This window comes from Bombus affinis, chromosome 1 (genome assembly GCF_024516045.1).
Source record: "Bombus affinis isolate iyBomAffi1 chromosome 1, iyBomAffi1.2, whole genome shotgun sequence".
NCBI lineage: Eukaryota > Metazoa > Arthropoda > Insecta > Hymenoptera > Apidae > Bombus > Bombus affinis.
In genome coordinates, this window is record NC_066344.1 from 3,723,420 (window position 1) to 3,747,847 (window position 24,428).

Sequence of the window (24,428 nt, forward strand, 5' to 3'; positions counted from 1 at the left end):
TGTTCTATTTTTGGTGAACAAAGAACTGAAGAGCTTCCTCAATGAAAAACTATACAAATTGAATTTCTTTTTCGTATTTTCATATAGCGTTTCGTCTTTTAAATCTACCGTACTTTTTTCTGGAAAGGAATATTGCTCGATTGAAGCAACTTTGCAATACCGAATGATTCTCAGGTACAAATTTGTTTTTTGGATAACTTTTATTTTGTGTAGACTATGGAGATGAGGTGTTGCTAGTTTACGCAAGTGCAAGCAGCGAATGTAAAAGAATTTGAGTTTGTTTTATAGGTTTCGCTATTGTTAGGTAATCTACAAAAAGGTTGTGCGATATGTGAAAGCAGAAGATCGTGAGAAACGTAAAGGATATGTAAGAATTTGATTTATTCCTTAATTTGTTTGGCTATCGTTGACAGGATGATGATAGTTTAAAGAAATAAAGAAGATGAAAGAATGATGTTATCGATGAAGATAGAGCATTCCTTTCATTTATGGTATATTTATATTATTCGCACTTCAAAAGAATTTATTGGCAACAGACATGGATATTTTTCCCTTTACGAAACTCAGGATCTTGATCAATACATTTCTTTATAATGAACCGGCAATTTATGTATGTTTTATCTGATCAATATATCACTTACAGAAATTTATGAGTATCACAAGTTCTTTAATATAAATTGCTCAATTAACAACAAAAATGAGACCGACTCTCGGTAATATGACATATACTAAATTATTCCGTTCGTGTACAGGCTGAAGCTAAAAAATATAAATAAAAATGGCGAGTATCGTTTCCTCGAACCATTTCCATGATTCTATAAAACTTATTCATCGACACCGGTACTTTGGTTGCATTAAAGAGTGCTTGTAACGTATGATCTCATTGCAGAACTTGTTTAATTCGAAGTCACATCTTCTGGAACATGATTACTGTGGAACCGCGCCCCCTTTTACATTTTGTACTTCAACCGCGGTTCAGCCGATGTATAACAATAAATTGTTAGTCATAAAATTGTTAGTTTGCACGTAATTAAAGGGTATGAAGTGCAGTACACCTAAAATATTACGCTCAGTTTATGTCCTTTCGAGCGTTCTTTATTAAGGTTGCGACTTGATTGTACATATTTCCTTCGATAGCTATACAGTTCGGTGTTCGATGAAATATGTTCTGGTTCGACCCACGTAGAAACGATTAAGCCAGATGCAAATCTCTGTAAAAATGAGCAGCAATAGCTATCAGCAATCGGGAAGTTATGAACAAAAATTGCTGCTGTTGTCGTAAAAGCCATCCTAAGTATCATTTTTACTTTGTACAATGTATTAATATTTGAAATATATTATACGGTAAGGAGGACTTTGATTGAAACTTTTATGCATTTTTTGTATGCACAAGAGAGACGCGTGTGTATCTTAATGATACATCGATTATTTATATCGTACTATTTGACAATTTCTAACCTTTTGTTTATTATTTGCAAAAGATTTGCAAAAGATTTGCGTAAGATAATTAGTTTATGATAATTATTTTACGATAAACGTACGTGAAATAATTAATCATTCAATGGAATGTTTATTTTTTTTCTACGAAGACATGATTTATACATGCAATAACAATAATGTCAACCTTCGAGTAACATAATTTTCTCCACAGCATAATTCTGTGATAATACGGTTGAGCAACTCAAAGAATATTAAACGAGGACCTACACATTATGTGACGTCTATGGTGCCTAATAATACATAAAACGTTTTTATTACTCCGTAAAAAACATACAAAAGACGATATAAAATGCAGTACTCGTTTTGCCCGCTATTAAATTTGCCCAACGCCATAGCAGAGCGTACAAAAATCACTGACATTTATAATTACGTTGCGTTATACACGATCGACAGAAGTTTAAATTCACCACACGTGACCCATAAATATTTTAAATCGACCAGAAAGGAAGAGAGGGAGAGGAGAGCAGAAGACACGATATCTACCTATTGCTATTTTTGGTGAATACAATGCCTCTTCTGATAATAAACGTAAATCCGTATATTATCGTATCAATTTGTAACGCACTTCTTTTTCGTTTGTAAGCTGCGCAATATTTCAAAGAAATCAACCTACCTCCGCCGTGTTATACGAAAATTACGTATGAATTCAAGGACCAAAAAGATAAATCGAAGCGCCAAAAGAAGAAAAGGAAAAAAGATAAGGAAAAAAGGACGGAAGATATCGGAACAATTTTCTAATAGCGTCATTAAAAGTACAGCGTACAAGTGGCCATGCTATCGATTAAATGGTGAATTAAGGCGAGGATCGGTGTGCTCAAATAACACGGTGCACCGGCATCGTTCCTCCTATCCTGTCGCATTTCCAATAAGAAGACGAAGACGGCACAGGTACGCCTATGTCGATCGTTTGCAACCCGTTCTCTGGCGCTCGCATTTACAACCTCGCATAAATCTGCAACGAAGTTTCGCCGCTACGTTCGTTCGCGCCCCTCTATTTCTGCATCGTGGAAACGACACTTTACGACTGCCGAACCAATTTGTTTTCCGTCCCGTCCGCGTCTCAACGACAAAGAAGGAACAGTTTGTCCGGCAACGATATTCATTAACGTCGTTTGGTACGTCCTTCGCCAAACACGAGCCGATAATATTGATGACGATTCCATTCAATTAATTCTGTCTCGTTTCCCTATTATAAATTTCCATCTGGTGGTTACGCGCCACTAATGTCGCCGCCATCTCGCGCGCGAATCATGCGTCGGGATTTACAATGGTACTCACGAACCGAATGGATTACCGGTAATACCATTCCGATGTTCAGCCGGGAATTATAAATTGTTGTCAAAGGGACGCGTTACTTGGATGTTCAATTTTGAATTTTGATACGTCGGGTCGGTACGCGATTATTTCGGCTTGGCTGCAGTCCGAGGTATTTTCAATGTGGTAAGGTTGTATTGCAATTTGTTTGGCATAGTTGAATGGTTGAGTTTTGATACGTCGGTGAGTTTCGGTGGTTTTGTCGGAATCGAAGGAACTTTTAATATTTTGTTAGTGGTACTGTAATTCGTTTGAAATTATTCAGAAGTTGAAATAATAAATAACGTAGGTGCCAGAGGCGAAGATTTTCAATTTGGACGTTTATATCGTTTATCACTTGAACGCTCGTCTTTCAACGTTTTCTGTCTTTATAGATAGAAAATATATAGTGAAAATATATCGTCGTATTTACTATAGCTGGTGTTTACGTATTAGTTAATTAGGTGGAAGTATATTAAATTTACTTGCATACAAAAAAATGTGGTACTATGAAAATGAAATGCTAGAATCTGATAAAACAACGCTTCATCGAAAAATGAGAATATTACGTATCCTGCATTCATAATTATAATTAAACTGTTATGATAAAAACAGATAACTATATATAATTATATTTCAATCTCGATAAAGGTGAACATAAATATTTATTAAAAATACCTTGTATATTCTTGCTACTTAATTAAGTACCAATCGTTTGTTTCATAATTCTTTGCGTTAAAATAACATGCTTCATACATACTTCTTACATAATAAAGAAGATAAAACAATCATTACACGAATGAAGTATCCTATCTGTTCGTCGTAAACTTTTCGAAAACCTCCACAAAAGGATGTAAAGTCGTTAAAGTATCCATTAACCCGTCACCCCGGAACAACTTCTCGCCTAGTAATCACTTTCATTGTATCAAAACTTCTTCTCCAACCTATTCGCGCCAAAATTTTATTCCTCTCATATTCTCGCACGCCTTAACTAGGCAAGAATCCGCACGATCGATATATTACCATGGTTGGCGCGATCGTAAACGAGCGTGGCCGATAAATTGTTAGACGTCCCGCCGACAATGTCGTCGTTATCGTGGAACTCTAATTTAAACGCTATTAACCTTTGCTCGTTCGACTTAACGATGACAGCCGGGCATGAGGATACGGACGGGGCCCGTGACAGTGATCGAGCCTGCGCAGGAAACACCTTTCGATAGATATCGAGTGTTAACGAAGTCAATAGGGCAATGCCTGTCCTGAACGGGGACAGGACAATAACCGATGTACCGTCCGTCTGTTCGCCTCGTTGACCGGTTGCGTCCTCGAATGGGGATGGCCGATGTCAGCGTAAGGAGCAGGTGCGACCGTGACTTGCCTTCTCCCCTACGTTCATGTACGTGTAATTACGCTTGCGCGTATCTCTATGTGGCCCTGCGTACACCCCCGTTCATAAGTATTATCATATTTGCCGTATATCATCAGCTTTAAATATTATTAGTCGATATTATGCGGAGTTTTATGTATTTATGGGAAACGTATAGATACAACAACGCGCAGGGTGCATATGTATTATGGTATCGTTCTAACACAAGACTCTTAGAAATCAACTCGGCCAATTCTACTGTTTGTTCAGTTTTTAAATTCATTGCATATCTATCAGGTTACATCGTACTCCATCGGAAGATGGTATAATTAGATTCTAAGGAAAATTAAAGAAAGAAAAAGAAAAAACAGCGCTCGTAACATCGTCGCTTTTCTGTGCTTTTCAACTGACGAAGTTGATCAGTGTAATTTCTGAATGGCTCGTACAATGTAATATTCTTTTTTCTAATTTTGTGTATCTTTTTATTAAGTTTTCTATGCCAGTTTTATGGAACTCGTATGCTAACAATTCTCTTTGCTTTAAACGTAGCTGTTAGAAGTGCCAGGTTGCTTATGGGATGACCTAATAAATTAAAGACATATTGAAATAGATATTATAAAAAATATCTAGACATATTCTATTTAAAATTAATCGTTTCTCCTTTATTATGACGCAACTTTATAATTTAATTCGATACAATTCCTTTGCGATATAATTACTGGCAAACTCACAACAATTGTATAAATATGATAAATATCTTGTTTAAGGAGAATGAAATGTATTAAACGGATATTGAAAATTCTAAAAAAATGTGGTAAACGATCATCATTGTTATGAGCCCTCTAATTATAATACCTTGTATCAAGTCAGGATGTCTGTTAATATGTACTTATGAACGGGGGTGTACACTTGTACTATAACATCGCACGTGCTCTAAGCTCGTCTAACTCGCCATCCGCTGCTTGTAACGACAAGACAACGTTGCGATACGTGTGTACATACCGGGGCCATGTATGCGAACGGTACGATGTAATGTACGGGGTGGCTTAGCCTACGTGTATCGTGGTTGGCTGAATTCTGTGTAATACGGCTTTGCCTGCGTAATTGTGAATTTTTGAGAGGGCGGATCGTGAGAAATATGGTTTGGAATGTATAATTGAGTATTTTCGGAAGTCTCGTTTCAGAGAAACGTGGGCTGTGTAATTGTGTTTATGAAAGGGGTGCTTTGCGAAGTATGGGTTTAAACGTGCGATTGTGGAACTTTACCGAGAACTGGGACAGGATGTAGATTGTAGGGAAGCTGTCTGGTAGATTTGATGTTGCGTATGCATATGTGTTTAAAATAACTTAAGTAGTAGCGTCATTTATATTAGCGTAGGAAATGCGAGGAGGAAATTTGTTTCGATTAAATCCTTTATTGTGTATTGTATATCATATTTTCAATTAGATAATTCACCAATTGCGAATAATACAACGATTAATTTGCAGGAAATTTAAGGAATTAATCTGTTTAATTAATCCACCTCGTACTTTTTAATATTCTATTGCGAATTATACACCTAATTGTATATCGTATTTTTAATCAAATTGCAAATGATCTAATGACAATCTCTTTTATTTGGTTTCAGGTAAGATTACGGAATGTAATTAAACTGGATTCTTCCGATTCGACGGGACTTGTGTAATGGAAATGGACTTTATGTTCCATGCTACAGAATGTAAATGCCTTCGTGTACGTTTCTTTTGAAATATTTATACACATAATCATTATACATAATGTTTAATCGTTTAATTAAAGTACGCCGTGATGTTTATTCATTTGGTCACACGTCATTTATCTCGCATCATAATGAAATATAATACATAATGTAAATTACAAAATGAATCTTTTATATGTTAGATCTATCATTTAGTACAGAAGTATTCTTATTTCCATTATCTTTTATTTACATAACCGGTACTCTTTTGCTCAATCGAGTTCTAACTGTACAGTGTTTATTCAATTTCTGTTCACCCAGTAAACTGGAGTGGTTCGCTTGAAATTACATAAGGCACAGTTAAGTGACTGAAATGCAGAGAAGCAATTAGTATCTTGCGCAAAGGAGCCGCGCATTGATTCAGAACGATTTTCCACGGTTTCGTTGGCAGAATTTAGTGGAACGGCGCCTTACTGCGTGCATCGGGTAATAGGTGCTCGTTCCGAAAATATTTTCATCACCAGTTATACACGTTTAATTCAACAATTAGCGAACAGTTATACGAAACCATTTATTGACCTAAATGCTCAGGCGTTCGTACGTTATCATTTTACGTTCGAATCTAACTGTACCATCAATAGACAGAGTATTTCCGCATGAGGTACCATGTATAACATTTGACTTTTATTTATTCTCACGGAAAATAAGTGGCATCTAAATACAGTAATCTTGCATATTTCCAACTAGCATTAAAATAGTTTATACTTTAAGAGATAAGTGTACCAGTATTTCGTCTCTCTTTTATTTTATCTCTTTGTTAATGTATCAAGGAATTATCGAGAGATGTTAGGATTTCAAGCTGCCTTTTTCCAAAATTTTTGAAATTGTATGAAACACGTGTCTAACGATTCTACATTTTTCACCGACGGTGAATATACGTTCATTTTCATTTTTTTATCTAAAACTCTTCTACAGATAATACGTTAGCCTACGTTATCGACTAAAAGTTTGAAATCTCTTTCGCCTATATCAATTTTAATCGTGACTCGATATGTCCCTGAAATTTGTTAACTCTATAGAACATGCGCTTAATGATTCCAAACTTTGTTCGAAAGACGATATTCGTTCCTTCATGTTCCATAATCTATCACGAATGTAAAATGGTTCATAACTATTTATTATTAAACTTATACACGAAACGCTTAGAGTTCGCACACGATACTCTTTAGCATAAAATTCATGAATTCGTTCTCCCGTCATAAATACCCGAAACTATTCGATTCGTTTCTCCAACATTTCCTAATAAACCTGGGAATAATTCACGAGACCGATTAATAACGGACTTCATTTAAGCAGTTTAGACATTCACGTGGTTACACGGCGAAATTAATACTCGCCCATCCCCCGGAGACCCAAATGATACTCCGCAACATAAATTATTAATTACATGTACACAGACAGACGCGCAAAAACAGCTCGGTATAACTCGTGCACGCGTAAAGAATGACGCGAAACAGAGGGCCAGAAACGTATAAAGAGGGATGTTGTCAGACGGATTGAACATCTTCGTTCGGTGGTTGCAGCGGCTAGACTTATTCACAATGGTATGCATATATCATTTATGCATGACGCGCAGGTACGGGTTAGTATGCGTACGCGTATACGCGTGTGATAGTGGATGCATCCATCTGCATATCCAGCATAGCGAGTATCGTATTATGGTCACTCCCCCGCACGGCGTGCAACGTTTTTCCTTTCATTTTGGCCTCGTTCCATATATTTTCGCGTTGCTTTACATATTAAACAAGTGGGCTATTAAATATGTTAAGACAGCCGGCTACATAATCTGAGCTGCGAGTATCGAGTACGGATGATTTATTAGAATCGTAGTGATTTTATCGAGAATTAATACCGCGGCTAATAGAAATCATGTGATTAAATTATCAGAATAAGAGGAACGATATTGCAAGCTATAGAAAAATTTGTGCTTAACGAAATCATGGCGCACGTCGAATATTAAGATATCGTTCATGCATACTTATCAATGTATGAGAAAATATGACAATATGCCAAGCTATTGAAACCTGTTCTTGTGTGCTAAAGATCTTATTAAATGGTAAGATTTGTTGGTTGCCTAATAGGGCATGATGTAAAAATATGGAAAAATGTGGAAAATGGAATTATTAATATATGCAAAAATCAAATATTTTTATTAATTAAAATTTAAATTACTTAGTTGCTTATAGACGCTTTGGTGTTTCTTTTGGACTTGTGGGATTTTATGTCTCTTAATTATAGTATCACGTTATGGTCTCATCTATTACTGGATGCTATTAACACCTGGTTGAATCTTGTTATATATGTTGATGAAAAGTCAAGTGCTATTATAATTAATTAGTTTTGAGTTGGGGTTTTAAGTCCAGAAATTACGCGCTTGTTTTATATAATAGTCTTATCGTTTTCCTTGTCTTTTTTCGTATCTATTATACTTCTCCAGTTTTGTATCCATTATACTTCTAGTACTGTACTTCCGTATCTATTGTACTCCTAGACTTTTATGCGTATTGGTTGTAAGCTGTTGAAAGTGCCATAAAAGTGGTATCTGTACTTTCAATTTAAATTTTCGATATCTTTTTATTCTCAGTCTTTTATTTCTTGTTATATCGTTTAGGCTTAGTTAATTCTACCGAAATCTAATGAAACAGCTATTTACTCATTTAGATAGCCATATGATTATCTAACATTAATTTATCCTCTGAATGTAGAGCCCCGTGACGCACTACATTATTACGAATTAATCAGATCATTTAGATTAACAATCGGTACACGGTGAATTAATTTTAGTCCAATCAATTATTATTCTTGCAAATTTACATGCAATATAATGTATGTCTAATAGATAGTAATGATGCATAGAGTACAGAGTATCAGTGAATAAACCATTAATGGGATTCATTGATATTCAGCTAGATGACGAGTTAACTCTTCCTGCCTGGTCAAGAACTTTAATGGTTTCCTCCAGATAAAAGTCAAATTATATAGTAAAAAAAAAAAAAACAAAAATTAAAAGTAATTTTATACATATACACTAGCTTGTTAATTTAACCCTAAATACGACGAAAGTATTCGAACACCTTTTATGGATACGTATGTGTATTATACGAAACATTTTAAAATTTCATTATACGATACGACTATCATAACCATATTGGTAAAATTTGAAATCGATCTGAAAATGTAGAAAAGTATCTAAGCAGTCAACTATCCATTAAATTAATAATCCTCAATATTCAGTGGGACCATATTTAACGCTTATTAATATATACTTAACACAGCTATTGTATATTTATCTTTGTACCAAGCGTATATTTGCAATAAATATTTTTTAATCTTCATATACATTTCCAAATTGGTTTCAAATGTTGTCAACATAATCACAACAGTCGTGTCTCATTACATTACTAATGAAATTTCAAAATACTTTCTACAACATATACGATACGAACATACAGATTTTCCAACTACGAATACTTTCTTGAGCCAGTACATATTTTATCATTATCATAACTTTTGTCATACTACTTACTGTCTGGTGTACCGATCTCACACCAGTCAGTCAATTCTAAGCCGCAAGGGAAATCTTGACGTCTCCTAAAATCGTAAAAATGCAACAAACGAACAGAAACCATAAGCAGATAAAACTCTATGTATAACATACTTAAATATAAAATATAGGCGGATCGTTATAATGTTACGAAATTAGTATATATTTCCGCAAATACCAACCAGACAGTTCGAAGTTAAAGGTGTGTCCAAAGCGATATCCATGAATTTAGCCGACGAGAGAGGCGATCGATTCGATTCGAAAGGGGTTCGTCCACCTTCCACCTGGAGGACATCTCGAACTGAATCGTTCCCGGTGGATTTATGCGCGGCGTTGCTCGCGGAAACACGCGTCCCTTATCTTCTTTAATTCATTAACCCGCTCGCCGCACCGCACCACGCGGCCATTACGAACTCCCGCAACGCCTCCATTAGTGCGTATATTCACGTCAGTCTTTACACCGCATTTACAAGTCACGACACGCGGGGTTAACGTTATGCAACGACCCAGCCGATCCCTCTCTCTCTCTCTCTCTCTTTTTCCTTGTCTCTCTCCGTTCGTATCTCTCTACGCGTATACGTCAGTGCGCGTACCGCACTAATTCTCACACTAATTCTCGCACTAATTTACCCATGATCCGGATACGCATTCGCATGCATCAAACCGTACACCATGCGCTTGTACCAACACGTACGAGGCCTTGTATCCCGTTCGTACACTGTATGAATACAATACGCGGCAATACGTGTGCATTATGCACGTATACATGTACAGGGTAATTCAACAGGAACAGAACACCTATATATCTTCGTTACGTTTATTCGATCTACGGTGATTTTAATCTGAAATCGAGATTCTGTGATTTCAAAACTTCGTCGTTCGATAATATTTAAAGATAAAGTTTGCGGTAATATAATATTGAATAACAATTATGTGAGAGGAGAATTTATTCTTTGTCCTTTCTAACGATACAAATAATCGTTTTCTGTCCCTTTTCTTTTTCAACATTTAGGGACTTTATGAATATAAAATAATCTGTTTCACCGTCGCTTTAAACTTACGTTGTCGTAATTTCATTTGTATCTTTTATTATTAGAACTTGTCTTTTCGTAGGTTATTATAAGGCACTGCCATAAGTTTTTAATTCTACTATCGCTACTAGTATAAGATAGAGTATTTAAATAAGAAATACGATATAAGACGAGTAGGTAATGTGAGGAGAGTAACTGAAACGATTCCTGTAATAGAGAGTAAAAACCGCGTGAATGACTTAATTCGCGAAATTAGTTAAAAAATAACGAAAACGAGTGTTAAGACGAGGACAACGTATCGTTGTAAATTTTTCCATTCTCTATCTTACTTTTCGCTACGAACCTTGAACTTTTATATTTCAATTTTCATGTTAACGAATAAAAAATATCTGTGATGCTTTAAAAAGACGTTTGACATAAAATTGAAACGAAAATGTGCATGGCGCAATAATAATTTATCCATTTTGTTGGAATTAAAGGTATTTCTTAATGTTAGAAAAATATAATTGAGACGAAAATATAAACGAAAGGACGAGACGCGATTAAAAAATGCATATGCTATCCTATTTTCATTATTCTTTGATAAAAGAAATTACTATTTGAATCGTTGTAATCTCTTATCGATCCACCCTATATACAGGATATTCGCATAATACGTGCATGTTCAGAGTACGCGGATCGCCAGAAGGATAATTTCGATCCTCTTGAACGCGATCATGTGCGTTTCTATTGGTCTGCTCTACTGGGTGGTATCTTCGTCACGAGCATCTTTCTGTCACTTTAATATCTCGCTTGTATTTGCATCATGCGAGTATACATAGTTATCGTAGATCGTAAAAGATACATCGCGTGTCTAGTTCGTAGAGGATGATAATCGATGTCTCAGAATTTACGAGCTTTAACAACGTCGCCTTGTCCATATGATCGAAGTACCATCACGTTGAGATTATCGGGATCGTCAACCGATGATCGTCGTCGGATGAAAGTGGTTTCGATGAATGTTCCTTTTGCATTTTAACCGGTTCTCTTTTTTTCTTCGTACATCGTGATCGCGAAGCTTCTTTTTCTTCATTGTAACCGACGTGCTTCTTTTAGTTACATCGATATACCAAAATAGATCGTAATTATACAGATTATAGATCGATAACATCTTGGTAGATAGGAAGTAATGCTACTCGACAACATTCTAGAATAATTTACATATTGGTATAAAGATCGAATTTATTTTACTTAGAATGTTGAAACATCTCTTTGCTACAAGAGTAACGTTGTCGTAAGAATAAAGTGTTCAGTTCGTACAAACGTAAAATTGATCGTAAGGATATCAGACCATTGTAGCTATTCCATGTGCATCATATGTAAAATTATGTTATCAGTAAAGAAGAGAAAATGTGTCGAATTCTGTCCTCAACAACTGCGTTGCAGATATCGATGACAGAGTATTCTTTACTTCCATATAATTTTTTACAAAAAGGTTTTCTTTAAGAGTATTATTATTTAGATAGCGGAATTCGCGTATACACACAGTATAACACGTATACTTTATATACTTTTCTACGTTATATGCACTCTGGATTTTTGCAATTTCATTAAATTTATCACAAACTCCTAATAATCCACAGTCTATTAATCAAACAATAGCAATCATTGAGGCAACATTCTCTCGGAATCTTCTTTGACGTTTCTCGAGCAGAAAACCTAAGGCATCGAGCATTCATACATTCCTTTCTTAATTCATCAACAATTTGCCCGGAGCGTGCAAGTCGCGTGGAAATTATTCATCGATGGCTTCCACCCTCTGTATTGCGGTACCGCGTGTCATTTTCTATGCATACGAGGCTTAGTCTGGTGCGTGTGTGTGCGAATAAGCCTGCGGATTCACGGCTGCATGTAGTCTGTAGATAGAGAAGGGAGAGATACGCTCGTCCACGATATTGTTGTCTTCCGATTACATCGGACAATAGGTCCATTTCCGGAAGTGGAGCGGAAATTGTGCCTCCCAGCGTGACAGAGATGGCGTACGCAGACACGTTCGGGGACGTCTTCGAGAGAAATGCAATTTCGGCCACCACCAAGGAGGAAGCCGGAAATTGAACGGATCCATTGTATATGATCGGTACGCGATCCGTTGTGCTTTTAGAAATTTAAGTAGCAGCTTGGTTCAATTGTGGTTCTTTTTGGATTAAAGAATTAGGGCTAGGATTTGAGAAAAGAAATTAAATAAAAATGAATAGGAATTGTGTACGGTAAAGATAGTGTGGAGGAACGAATGAGGATTGTTTAAAAAAAATAAATAGAAACAGTACGTATACCTACGTAGGTTTAAAAGAATTTCGATGATCTTCCATCTTGTGTTTCTCTATAAAAGATGAGAAAAATATCCTACAAATTATTATAAGATAAGATATCCATTTGAAGATATCCATTTGATCTAAGTTAATTCTCCAATAACTTATCGATAATAGATATTTAGAAACTTGAAGCCTAAAAATCTTTAAATGAAATCTTTTTAAAGCGTTAGAAATTTTGTAAGTGTACTGTTAATTTCTTTCTTATAAACATAATTAATATTTATTTATCGTTTGTTAGATTATCGATAGATCAAATATTTGAGGTCGAATTACTTTTCCTTTACGATATGATAAGTTAATCCAATCGAACTTTTAAAAGGATCGAAAGGAAAGAGACTAAATACGTAAATGTCAGTGAAGCTGGTAGTTACTCGTAACGTTAGCTTTCTTGCCACAAGGTGCTGATTATGCGAATAACTGAAGGAAATAACTTCATTCGATAAATTAGTAATAGTATGGCTGTTCCACCATACTGCTATCATTAGGATAGAAATTTTTGATTACGTCAACGTCTATTGATCTTAGGACTTGATTAACTAGTGTCTACATTCTAGACGTCCAAATAACTAATGATACAGTCATTTATCAAAATCACTTATAATTATTGTTCTCTCGAACTTCGCATAAAAATTATTTTAAAAATGTGAATAATTAAAAACTTGTATAGTATTCAATACAGTTGAAAGGTCTTATTAATGATCATGCAAATCATGAGAATCATACAAATTGAGATTTTCCAGAAATTAAAATTTTATTCCTAATGAAAGATTTTAAAAATAAATTTTATTTTATACTTAAACGAATATTTATTACCCTCGAACAACAAAATATGTAAAAATTCCAGTTCAAATGACTCAAACTTCTTAAAATTTCTCTATCAAAGGAACCTCTACTTTCTTGATCTTATACCAAAACACGATAAGTATTGGCAAGATCTCATTTCCAACTAAAGTTTGTAAAATTCACCTGGTATCTCAGTATACATATAGTTACTACCAATAAAAAGTATGAATTTTTTCAAAATCTATTCATTAATGTACTTCCTAGATCGTACAGCTATCCAACACAGTGCTATTGACAATATTTTATATTAGATTATCGAGTTATCAAAATGTCATTGCCAATAAAAATTTTCAAGCGTATCTCTTATCTTGTATTTTAGTATATTATCATCCACAAAAGGGGACAACAAATGTATTAAAATTCGATACAAATTATATACTTGACTTTCTCGAAGTTTCTTCGTTGGTAAATCGTTTCTTCTAGATTTGGTACTGAAAGATAGTAACCACTGTCGATATTCTAATCTAAATAGCGGAACGTTTAAACAGCGCCTCGAAACTTACCCGGATACGTCGACGAAGCAATCCAAGCCAAACACCGAGTGATGTTTCATCATTATCGCGACGTTCTTAACGAACCACGAAGAAAGTTTCTCGCCTGAAAGGGCGAATCCTGTTCGAAGCATCTCCGCGTCCGACATTAAGTCACGGCTACGAATGTGACGAACTGTTAAACAGCGAGGGCCTTTATTCTCGCGGCGTGGCGTCGCGACACGCGCGGAATGTGGTTTTTTTTTTCTCGCGACGCGAAAGAGAGACAAAAGGCCTCGCCTGGCGGTGGCAAGCAACGGCCCTCCGAAGGTGTGCATAATTTATTCTCATAAACTCGGAAGCTCGCGTGGCCTTTAAATGAAATAAAGACATCGCCGGTGTCTTTTCAGCGGGGCATGCATGCGCTTATGAGCACATAAGCGCATAAACCCGCACGACCATCGCCGCGTGCCATTTATTAGCAATTGTAATGAAACGCCTGTTGCAACGATAATTTAGAGTTCTTCTTGCAACAGTGTAAGCCATTAAGTACGCCACTCGTTCCTTTTTTTCTTTTTCTTCTTTTTTTTTACTCCTCTCTCTCTCTCTCTCTCTCTCTCTCTTTTTCTCTCTCTCTTATCCTGTTTGCTGTATAGTCGAACCTCGGTAACTCGAAAACCTCTGCAAGTTTCTTCGTTCTCTTTCATCCCGCTGTGAAAACTTCTATAAATCGAAATATAAAGTTACTTTACATTGAATAATTTGCTACGTGATTAGATATGTTATTTTACCTGTTTAATTCGATCTTGAAAAGAAAAATCTAATCTCCGCGATTTATCTCTGCATGTCAAAGTTTGTACAACGCTCTAACTCTATCTTCGATGAATACCCTTATGGAAGCAAATCATTTATTTCTCTAACATTGAATATGGTACACTTACGTCCATACGAGGAGAGTAAGGAACTAATAAACAGTGGAGTTGATCAGTTTGACTTCCGAGACGTTGAAATTTTGTCTTATCAGAGAAGCTTGATAAGATAGAACCTCCGTAACTCGAAGATTTTTAAATTCTACTTACCAAGGTTCGACAGTATTTTGCCTGTCTCCTTATCTCTCTCTGGCACGAAGTTCGTTTCGATTCTTGTGTGGCCGTGTTTACAGGCCACGGCGCCCAACCAACACCAACGGACCGTCTAATGGCAGTGCAAATAGTTTCTATTGAATCAGTGGAATCTCGTCGCGGCCATCTTGCTTAGAATTTCCTGCGTGCCCTCTTGCGCGGTGCTATCTCGTGCGCACGAAGGTGCCTTCAAAAGCGCAAATTTCCTGCCCGCCTATTTGCCATCCCATTAAAGCCAATGAAGGCGCGTCCTCTTATTTTGCCATGAAACTGTCTGGCCTATCTCGCTGCTCGCGAGCCTGTGTACTGACCGGAGGAGCAAAGACCTTTGTACACGCGTTTCGTAACGATTGTTTGGTAGACGCGTGCGTTACTTAGGCATATTGATTTTTTTCTACTTGAAAAATATAATATGCGTAACAGTTATATTTGTAATAGTTGAGAATATTTCGAATTAATCATGGTGGTCAATTTTGGAAGAAATAATAGATTTTTATTTGAAAAATTTGTGCTTTGCATTAAACGATTGTTTGTTGAACGCTTGCATGTTTCGCGAAAAATATAATATTGTACGAATTTTCGATAGCTTAGCGATATTTAAGATTTATTGCTAAATTATTTTTAAGATTGCTGATTCATTTGCGTAGAGATTGTTTAGAAACATCGACTTTTTTTAAGCGTATTTGTGTGTGAGATTTACTAGAATACTAAACCGTGGTAGAAACAGTTTTCTTTTATTGTACAAATTTGTGGTATAAATCGAATGACATATTCTTGATTCAGCAGTGAAATCTCAAGTGATATCGGTCCGTCCCTGCTCGGACAAAAATGTGTTCCAATATCGTAAACTTAATTTCACCGATTTCTCGGTTATTTTATAACTCTATTTATAGTTTTTATGTTCTTAGTATCATATTCTAAAGACACATGAATTCGATGGAGTATAATTTTCAAAATCTCTCCATTTATCGCTTGGTACCATAACTCGTCTGTCTGTGTAATTAATATATAATTTAATTTCTCGTTATCTGATATCTGTGATATGAGCTTCCAATTTATTATCTTAATTTAATATTTAATTTTACTAACCTTGAGCAAGAAACAAGAAACTTGGCTATAAAGCAGAGCAATTTGTGTTTATCGTATTTCCTCATACTTCACTCGCTTCATTATCTTCAATAATAATTATCAGTTTGTTTTAACGGTAATAGCGTTCCTGTACCCCGTGTCTTGACAACGTTCAACGACTTTCATTTCAGTAATCGGCTCGAGCAATTAATGCTTCACGGGGATCGTTGACAAGAAATTTGCAGCCTCGATTACCAATTCAATTCGCTGTAAAGCGAAATCACAGCTAATTTATAACTATATCATGTTCTTAATCTGACTTCCAGCTTCAATTATCCAATTTCGTTCCTAGAATCTGTTCCGCTTTCGAGAACAGATTATAACACCCGCGATATAAAACGAGCGTAATTTACTCGCGTATCGGTTAACTAACACATTGTTTTTCGAGACCATTCGAGTATTATAATTTTCTCGTATCGAATCAACTGTTTATACGAGTAAATAAAAAGGATCGAAGTAGAACGAAATATTTAAAAAATACTCACGGGGCTAATCGATGTCCATCGCTGCACGTAACATCGTCTACGGTAATTAAACATGGAAGGAATTTGTAGATCTGTTTAATTAATGGTACACGTCTGCAAGGTTCTTAATGACCGCATCCGCAAGGTTCATAGAACACGAGGGTGGCCCGTCCTCGTTCGTTTTTCTTGGTAGCAAGGAGATCGAGTATAATTTGAAGCAACGCCACGTCTTTTACTGTATCTAGTTTTAATAACGTCACGTTGTGAAATATAATAATTGGTGTATTATAATTCACCTGTGAGACGTGAGTGAACATTGCTGGACCGCTTGCTCTTCTTCTACGATCTCTACTTCCGGGATCTTCTCGCCATGGCATTTTAATTGACACCGAGTGAAGATAGTTTCCACGTATTAAAGTAAAGCACGGCTGGTTTAAATTTGGATTTTGCTTTTATCGTTTACTTTAATATTTTACGTTGACTCTTTTCTATTCTTATTAAATTGTCGAGAGTTGGACTTCTGAATGAGTAGTAATAGTAGAATAAGTAGAATAAGTATGTCTGCGTAACAGAATTTTCTACTTATATTTTGTTGATTTATTGAAGGTTCGTTAATTAAGATTCCGTGCGTATTAACGAAACCTAATATTCGTTTAATTCTTAGATTATTTTATTTAATTAAAAAAGATTTAATTTTTATTGACTTTATTATATACATTCATTGGAGTTTGGGTTTTCTATCAAGGTCTGCATCGCTATTTGTATCATTCCGTATGTATATATCTTTTCGTATCATTTATTATAATAACAACACTGTCATAGTGTAAAGATTCATAAACAAAAATAATTCAATATAGATTTATTATTTTATGTTCCGACAATTACACCTCATTAACATTCTATGAATTGTAACATAATACTTATGTGTTTACATATTTCATAGCAATAAACTATTGTACTATTTATTATTTATTATGTTTAAATTGACATTTTGTTATATGTAATGAACTATTTAATCATAAAATGGTTAAGTAAAGGAGCAAGTGTTATTTAATATGTTGACGAAAATATTCACTGAAAGCACCAACTAGGGACACAAAGCTATTTCAAGAGATGACAGTGAGCTGTTTACCACAATCTACTGGATTCAACTGCTCGTTATAATTGCGGTTGTTATGTTGCTCAGAGAATCATATTAGACCATTAATTAGCTGGACATTGGATAGAACATAGTTAAATTAGCAGTAGAATGTTAATTATTGCATCCCAATGGTCTCATCTGTTGCACAGGTTTGCAATAATTTATAGCCACGCAGCAACTTAATCTCGCGAGATTAGTGACTAAGCTGCCCTACAGGGTAGCTCGAAAAGTTTTACTTGTTATATGTTACGAACTAAAGATAAATTGCTAGAAACAAGTACTGATCGAAGCTCTTGCAGGATTTAACGTTATCATCCATAGTGTTTCAGCTCCTTTCCTTACCACGTTTATGTAACATTTAACAAATGGTATATACTTATATATTAAAATACGTGGTATATAGTTAAATTAACTAAAATCTCGTTTAATTAAAACCCACATAGATTTTATACAGTCTCAAATTTACTAGTAATTTCATTTCTTTTTCTAATCTCCCTGAATATGTTATCTTGCAGTTCATTATATATATCCTTTGTTACAACACAAATTATGAATAACTTGTTAGATTATGAACCGATGAAAAACTGCGTACAAATTCTTTAATCTCCCTTGTAATTTTCTTCTTTCCTTGTTATAAATCCCACACACGAGCAATTCGTAAAATGCTTATAACGTGAAGTTCTCGAAACTCGGGATGCTAAATTTACATTGAATAATTTTTATCCCAGAATTAACACCCGATAATACGAAAAGACATAATACGATACCAATAAATCCACAAACATTTCGCTAACATTCCTAGTGAAAGCACCAAATATATGATAATAACACGGTAGAAAGTAATATTAGCAACGGCAAATGCAAATCAAAGTTACACCATGGGTATTGCCATAGACGATTTACGATGAAGCTGTCCCTATAGCTTCGTTTCACGCGTTCCAACGAGATTGGTGGCCAGTTAGTATTTCATTACCGTCTGTTCAGTGACCTTCGAAGCGCGACTTCAGATGGACGACCGAAGCGGGCCCCTATGGCGCATCCGGTCGTGTCTTTGGTCTCTCCGCTGTCAAAGCTATCTTCCCTCCTCTGTCTGCCGATTAGCGTGCCGTGCGAGCAATAAATTGCCTCGAACAAGCTGTCGGTTGGTCAAGCCAGGCCTGCAACCAGGATGCAGCCGAGCATACGTCGCCATTATGCGTGCATGTGCGCGCGCGAACCGCATAGGATTGCGTCAAATGTAAACAAGTCTCGTACGCTCTCCCAGTATCGTCGATAATTGGCGTAATCACCTGTAAACAGCTAGTTTATCCTGTCATTATGGATTTACCAGCGCGCAGACGGTTAATGAATAGCGCTGCGCAGCCTGCACCGCGGATTCATCCTCCTCTCACCTTTCTACCTTCCATAGTTCGCTCTCTTCTTTTTTTCCCCCATTTACGATCTTTTATTTTGATCTGGCAGGTTATTTTTCTCGTAGGCGATTCATTTGCACCCGTGATCACGTATCCTGCTGCTGTTTAGCTGGAAATTTATTGGCATTGTCTCGAATCGATGCGTTGCGAGCTACGATCGATCGCATCCATCGCGCATCGCATGGTCGAACCTTCTTTACCGCTTCTGTATCCTTGACTGGCTTCTTTATCCTTTGAGTATAAAGTCCCTTTTGGATGGTCTGTCGTATGATTAATGTGTCTTTGCGAGTTGTAGTTTCGATAGGCTGTTTGATTAATATGATGATTTTAGGTCTAGATGATGCTTATAAAGAGAATTAAGATTTTGTGGTTAACCTGTGACAAGGCTGCGAAAGGTTTGGTAGCTGTTGGAGAATTTGGCAAGTTCTGTGGTAAAGATATGGAAACTTTTTATTATTAGTGAAGTCAAAATGACGGGGTTGATTGCGAAAGCTTCTGTAAGTTTCAGTGTTTTCTATTTGTTCCTTATTTGTGTATAAATTCTTTCGTTCGCTGATAAATGATATTCCTCTCATCTATGTAATTTTGTAGATTTGTAGATATTGTAGAGAAAAATTTCAAACATTTGATACAACGAGTGGTTGTATGGCTCAAGTATTAATCAGTATTCGAAAGTTTGTTCAGCTTTCTTAATGCTTCGAACAGTAAAAATATTACGTTCGAATATAAATAACCTCGTTTACCTCGCGAGGTCTAAATAAAAATAATGAATTATTCTATACAAAACGACGGCATCAACTTCCCACTTTCGATAAAACAACTCATCTAAAAGATAGTGTTTTAGGTTCAATTATATCGATATTACCAATCTGTGCAGAGATCTATGATCTAAGTAACAAAACCATCAACTTCCCAATAAACGAGAAAAATATTTATCTAAAAGATAGCGTTCCAAGTTCAATTATAGCAACATTATCAGTCTACTATATGCAGTGGCCGGAAGTGGAACGGCCTGGTACGGCAGCTCTTAAGAGAAATCGGAATGACATCGCCGAAAGGACGCGCTGAATTTTAATCGGAAATTCCACATGAAACCGTAGATTCCGGAGAAGGGCCGCCCTTTTAAGACGATCGTAGGTAACCTCAGCTCAGACCCACGAGGCCCGATGGCTGACTTACATGGGAGAGAGGCAACCGGCCGCCCCTCCGGTTTCATTGCGCCACTGCGTTTGATTCGAAACCTGCGTAAGATTAAATTTAATCGAAATTGCCGTCTTGAATTTCTTTCGCAGACCACACGGATGTAATGTAATCTCATACTTCGGTCGAATCCTTCTCGCTTCTTCTTCCTCCCTCGGACCATCCTTGCTCTATATTCGTTCGCCTTCATGCTTTGCCTCCTTTCATTACGTTCTTCCTTTTCTCTGTCAGCAGAGAATAAGAACACGGTCACAAGGAATTACGCTTCTAATCGAATTTTTTATTGTACCATATTTTGCTCTGTATATGTACAGGTACATGGAAGAATTTTTAAATTGGTTTGTCTAAATTCTGTAAGGTTGAGATTTTTGGATAAAGAAGGTTAGCGTGACATTTTGTTGTAAGTCTATGTATATTTGGTATTACTTTACAGCTACGTATGGAATTATTATCGTCAGAACTAACTATAGTAAATGACTAATTCATCATTTTACAGAGAAATTTTATAGATTTACAACGTTACAGTTTTGGGAATTCGAATAATTGTTTTAGATAAAGTATATGGATACACACTTGCTTTTATTCTTGACTTATTTATTTTGCATTGTTTATCTTTTATTCCAATATCTTTGTTAAATATCTTTGTTAACGCTAAGTTTTATTACTTCAGTCGTTGGTAGTTCTAACGTTGAATAGGCGGTAGTCATAGAAATTCCTTGGAAAACTTTCGTTAATAGCAGCGATTAATATTGGAAGAGAAAAAGTGACATATTCGCAAATAAAAGAGCTATTCACCTAAATTTTCAGTAGCTCCGATCATCTTCGAAAAATTATTCCTATATCATAATTAATGTGGTATTATACATTATTAAATATAGTAAATAATATTTTTGCTTTCAAACAAAATTTTCAATTTTATACCTCCACTCTTAATCAAACTCATCGACTTAATATTCTCGTTTTCAATCGAATTATTCTTAATCCACCTCTTCGTTTTAAAAGTAACCATCCAAGTAACTGTGTAAAATGTTCTCCAAAGAAAAATGTATCCCTTTTTATTCCATTACAACCCTCAGGAAATAATACCATGTAAATGAAATCGTTTATAAAAAAGACAAAAGCGTAAAATCTTCGGATATATTTCTAATTATTGGCTGTGCGGCGCATAGAAATGTCCATTTTTCTCCATTCGAATGATATGGAAACGTCGAGAAGAGCAAACTAAATCATACCGTATTCATATTGCAAACACCGACAAGTGCTTTCGTCGGAGCCTGTACATTAATCCAGCTCCGCGTAATTATTGATTGCATAGTGGCATACGGGGGTTCAATAAATGTTGCCGTCTCTCGTAGGCACATGCACGTGCACGTGCACGTATATACGTGGAATACATTGGTATGGAAGCTCATCCCGACGCAGTCGTGCGCGCACATGTACACCGTGTGCACGTCTATTGTATAACGGACGTAGAAACGAAGCTGGCTGTTATCCGGGGTTGATTGGCCGCGGTGAACCCTTGCGATGGAATATACGTTCGATGAAACGGGAGGATGGAGGAAGTAAAGAGCAAAAGCCGCGAAAGAAGAAAAATTCTGCAGGTGTAATCTTTTATAAATGTTGGCAAATTTGCAACATTCTTTTGGTCGAATTAATTATATTTGAATGAGATTAGTTGTCGGGTTGAGTGTGTTTAATTCTATTTATTATCACTGTGAGACCTATTGCGTTAATTGGATTAAAGAAAGAGATTTTAGATTAGTCATTGAGATTATTATTTTGCTTTTTTATTTTCCAGGAGACCTTTATCTATATAAAATCATAATATGACAATGAAAATTGTTCATGCTAATATTTAGTATTATATGTTTTTATTTTTCTAGCTGTTAATTTCACGAGTAAGTGTAAATCATTTTAGAGTATATAATAAAGCTTAATATTCCACCAATCGCAATAATTGAATCAAATGAACATACACGCACACACGCTATATATTCACTGACATAGACGTAGTATAAAAAAAGAAAGGATTAAAGGGAGCAATAAAATAACGAGATCTTATAACTCGTACATTTTTTTCATCTTTCGCTGCTACTTCAAATTTAATGGAGATTTTTCATATAAATGTCACGGTGTTTGGTTTGATAGAAAATTAAATTATCATTTGCGAAGCATCTGAATCATCCCACTATCCAAGGAGAAGCTTAAAAAAGAAAGAAGCGAATAAACGAAGCAAAACCCCGAAACTGAATGAAAATCATGTACACAACACACAGCTCACCGTTGGAATGTAAATGAATAGGGCGCGTTTCCATCAGGAACCCAACCGGATTCGTGCACGCGATTAAGTCAACGCGACGTCACGTTAAAGTATCAGAGTGGAATTCTGCGTTCCGACAACTGGAAATCCGATCACACCTTACCGTGTTGCGTACGAGAAGAAGGAAAGCAACGTTGGTTGTTAAGAAGTCGAATAAGAGAAGGGGAAGAGGGTAGACGAACGGTTCGCTGGACATGCTACTGGTGAACGGATTCTTCAAAGACGACTACGTGTTCCTCTCGAGTCACTCTTGGCGAGGGGCAAAGGACTTGGCCGTTGCACCCCACTCTATATTAAGAATTTACGCAAGGTTGCACGATGATGCGAGTCGATGAGATACGATGAACGGTTGTGCGCGGGTTAATGCTTGCCTTATGTTTGCGTAGCTCGCGAATCGTTTTATTCGCGACGACTAAGTTTTCCGCGTTTGCTAAACCGGTCCTGATCTCGATCGGAAGTTTCAATGGTTCTCGTTCCTGCCTATCTTTCTCAACTTTTACCGCATCTTTTTGCGAAAAATGTTCTTTCACGAGATCGGTGTAATTAATGGTGAAAAAATAAAATGAAGATTCGCTTGGATTTTATATTGCGATAGGGTGTGCTGTATCTGAACTCTCGTAACTCAGCATCAGAATGTTTTACGGAAGAAAAATATGATATGTTATTATTTTATTCTAATATAACACGATTGAAAACGAAAACAACCGGTTACGTCCGAAGATCTAACTGAAGGAAAAGAAAAATAAAGAAATAAGTTATTTAATGTTGACTATGTTTGACTATGTTTTAACTGAACCATATTCGCTGTAGATTATCCATAGTATTAGTCGCAATATGTAACTTGATTAAAGAACGTGTTGAAAATTAGAGATTTTGTTTAATTTTGTTGATTCAGCTATCGAGTACAATAAATACAGTAAATGATAATTTTTGATTTGATTAAAAACATCAAAGGAGAAGCTATTACTTTACGTTTTGGAGTTGTTTCTTCATATAAAAAGCTTACACATTAATTTGCATTAGCATTCATCAAACATTAATAACAAGAATCACCCTTAAGGTGTTGTTACCAATTAATCCTATTCCATGAGTAACAATACGTACTCCGCGTGAGCCGTAATAATTGCAAAAAGCTCAACATCCACGCGTCGGTATTTTAACTAAACGATTAACGTTTTCATCAAATTTAATGCATTAATCCAACATGATCGATTCAATAAGCAACGCGAAATTGCGGCTATATTCGAAGACGTAGAAAAATTGAATGGTTGACGAGAAGGAGAGAGAGAAAAACAGAGACACAGCACGATGAAACGGCAATTTTTAGCGCGTAACTGTATCATCTTCGAGACTTGTACAAATTGTATACGACGAAGAGGTGGAAGTGACGTTGTTTTATGCAGATGAAACGTGCACTTCATCTTCGTCACAAAGTTAGAATTTTGTCGTGCGACAAGTACCGCGAGCCTGGGTCTACACCTGTGTGC

General features: G+C 36.0%; 1 protein-coding gene and 1 long non-coding RNA gene across 3 annotated transcripts in view; one reads left to right on the forward strand and one right to left on the reverse strand.

Moving 5' to 3' along the window:
* Window positions 1-24,428, forward strand: part of LOC126915615 (UPF0489 protein C5orf22 homolog) — a 322,696-nt gene that overhangs the window by 232,276 nt on the left and 65,992 nt on the right. Inside the window, exon 4 of one of the 2 annotated variants that reach the window (XM_050720449.1) lies at window positions 5,788-5,891. The exons of the other annotated variant lie outside the window; for it this stretch is intronic. Within the exon in view, the coding sequence (XP_050576406.1) occupies window positions 5,788-5,791 (4 nt within the window). The 3' untranslated portion in view covers window positions 5,792-5,891. The remainder of the gene's footprint in view (window positions 1-5,787; window positions 5,892-24,428) is intronic. 2 annotated transcript variants of the gene reach the window in all.
* LOC126915663 (uncharacterized) lies at window positions 11,891-14,492 on the reverse strand. The gene is made up of 3 exons (XR_007710288.1): window positions 14,189-14,492; window positions 12,808-12,850; window positions 11,891-12,687 (listed from the first exon to the last, which is right to left on the reverse strand). It is a non-coding gene; the product is annotated as an uncharacterized LOC126915663 (long non-coding RNA).